The sequence below is a fragment of the Belonocnema kinseyi genome, chromosome 2 (genome assembly GCF_010883055.1).
Source record: "Belonocnema kinseyi isolate 2016_QV_RU_SX_M_011 chromosome 2, B_treatae_v1, whole genome shotgun sequence".
NCBI classification, from domain to species: domain Eukaryota; kingdom Metazoa; phylum Arthropoda; class Insecta; order Hymenoptera; family Cynipidae; genus Belonocnema; species Belonocnema kinseyi.
In genome coordinates this window covers 20,064,172-20,066,973 of record NC_046658.1, presented here as the reverse complement: position 1 = coordinate 20,066,973, position 2,802 = coordinate 20,064,172, and the positions used below count along the sequence as shown (strand labels likewise).

Genomic DNA, 2,802 nt, shown 5'->3' with positions numbered 1-2,802 from the left:
AAAAAACTTGAAAAGCGATTGACCAAGTGTATAGAGCTCCAAGGAGATTATGTTGAAAAATAAAAAAAAATTTACCCAAAAAAAATTGTTTTTATACTTCAGTCTAAGGACTTATTGAACTACCCTCGTATATATATATCATACCTTAAATTTCGTTTTAAAACTTCTAATTCTAAAGATTATAGGCGAACTTTTTGTGAAATCGATAGTGGTCGAGTTCTTGGAAGGGAATTCTTTAAACTCTATTTATTATTCATTAAATATGTATTTAGCAGTAAAGTTTGTCTGGAGTGATAGGGATTGAATAACTTAGTAGGAAAATATCGATAGTGTTGAAGTTTTTCATTATACAGGTCAGGCATAGTAAGTGCATAGTTTCACGGTGTGGTTCTCATAATATGAGATACCTGTGGTTTTTATAACACTGGCTGCGCGGGGGAAATTGGTTACAAAAATGTTTGTGACTACTGCAAAAACTAAGTATATCTAAATAGCAGTAAATTTATACTTCGGAAACATAGAATGATGTTTTTCATTAAAAACAATACTTTATTTTGCATTTTGTTAGCTATTTCCTGGGGTATCTCATATTATGAGAATAGTTTGACGAGTTTGGAAAAATCACTTTTTTACATTTTTTGTATTTTCAGTACAAAAAAATTTTTAATAAAATTTTTTATTTGAGCTTCTTATGATTAACTAAATTTCCTTTAAAATGACCTATATTACTTTTAAATTCAGTACATAGAATTCCGACAATCACGCCAAACAGAGTTGGTATCTCATATTTTGATACTCTCCTTTATATATGCATTTTAGCTACAAACTGTATATTAATTAATACAATGTGTAACTTATAAACATATGTTATAATAGTTACTTAATTTTAGCGTTTCAGAGACAAATTTAAGGTATTATAATTGACAATATACTATTTTTTTGTTTCTAAAGAAATCGCAAAATTCTTTATAAAATGGATAAATTGGCTCTATCCTCTGCTTGATTTTATACAGAATTTTGAATTTGGATAAAATTTAAAATTTTGAAGAGAAAAATGTATAGCTCTGTCATATTTAAAATAAATAAAACTTATCAGTCATTAAAAAATAGGTGAACATAAAACTTTTTCCGATAATGTAATAAAATTATAAGTCATAATTTATGATTTATAGCATATAAATAGCTATGTAACGATATAATATTTAAAATTTTAGTTTAAAAAATAAATAATTAGTTTTCATTATATAACTACTCACTAATAATTGTGAAACATTAGAATAATTATATAATAAACACTTAATATTCGAGTGGTAAATAAATATGCAGTACATCATTTACATTTATGGTAACTCTTGTAATTGTAACTCCGGTGGTAACTCATTTTTATAATTCTCCTATTTAAGCAATTACCGACGCGTAACCGCATCTAGGGGTACGTTCAAAACGATCACACGTGTGCACCCCTGTGCACACGTGTGGTCGTCTTGAACTTACCTTAGGTATATAATATTATGATAATATTATAAACAATTAAAAAAATTTGGTGTGACATTGGGAGAAAAATATTTTTCCGCTAAAGCATGTTGTACCTATACGGAAAAAATGGTTTTTTACGAAGGTAATAATAAACTAGGGACAAAATGGATCGAATCCCATGCATTTGGTGTATTGTTTTCCTCTAAACACTCAATAAAGTGAGGTTAGCTGGTGTTTCAGAAAAAATGCCTATTACAGCGCTTCGAAAGTGACCAATTTTCGGCCTCCTTACTTTCTTTTAACGAGCCATGACTTCATGATCAGTATAGCTCGCACTATTCCGCATGCGCCGAGCCGAACTGTTATCAAAAGTTACTATTAAATTACCATAAATTCCCGTTAATTACTATAAATTTTAGAAATTACGGTAATTTATGGAAATTTCTATAAATTTTAGAAATTATGAAGAATTAATGAAGAATCATGTAATTTTCTTGTACTTTATGGAAATTTAGGAATGGCAGTGCAATAAACGCAAATTTACCGGTAACTTTGGATAACGTTGATAATAGTTTTTGCTGGACGCGTGAATTGTGTTCCGAATTTTTGTTTACATGACCTTCTATGCCTTCTTGTAGTGTATTGGTTCTTCAGCTTGTCAACTGATTATTGGTCTGTATCAGAAACGAAAGTCAAACTTTCAGCAGGTTTTTTCTAAAAAATACAGTGCGTTTCAACAGGAGAGCGCAGTTTTGTAGCTCAAACTTCACACTGATTCAAAATCGCTGCGTTTTTTCCGTTGGGATGCTATCTACTATTGCGAAATGCCGCGGTACCCCAATACATGTTTTTACAATGAAATCTATATTACTTCTTTTAGATAAGTTAGTGAGGCTTTTATTTTTTCGGATATTTTTTTAGAATTGGAACTTGGGACACAATGCGTCGTAGAAATGTCTGGAGAGCAAACTATTTTGCAGCATCCTCTAACGATGGAAAACATTGACCGGTAAGTTTCTTTAACTTCTTCTTTATTAACTGTTCGAAATGCTTCATATACAACAACAAGAAGAAGCAAATATGCACTACCGCGGTAGTGCGCTTGGAAAAATGGCGTGAGTCCCCATGAGGGGCCTGTACGGATTGCCCTTAGACGATAAGAATCCAGCATGGGCTTCACTCATAGTTGCCCTCGAGAGCCCATCGCAGTAGCCCCGACAGTGAATTTTTTTTTAATACTTTAAATAATTTTTATGTTCATCCTAAGCGGCTGGGATGATAGACCTTTACAGTTAAGAGAACAATACTGCACACAGGTTGTAAATA

At 31.3% G+C, this 2,802-nt stretch overlaps 1 protein-coding gene across 1 annotated transcript in view; it reads left to right on the top strand.

The window, feature by feature from the left end:
• The window catches only part of LOC117167957 (kinesin-like protein KIF13A), a 576,826-nt gene that overhangs the window by 65,343 nt on the left and 508,681 nt on the right, over positions 1 to 2,802 (top strand). Inside the window, exon 2 of the mRNA XM_033353225.1 lies at positions 2,398 to 2,485. Coding sequence (XP_033209116.1) covers positions 2,398 to 2,485 — 88 coding nt within the window. The remainder of the gene's footprint in view (positions 1 to 2,397; positions 2,486 to 2,802) is intronic.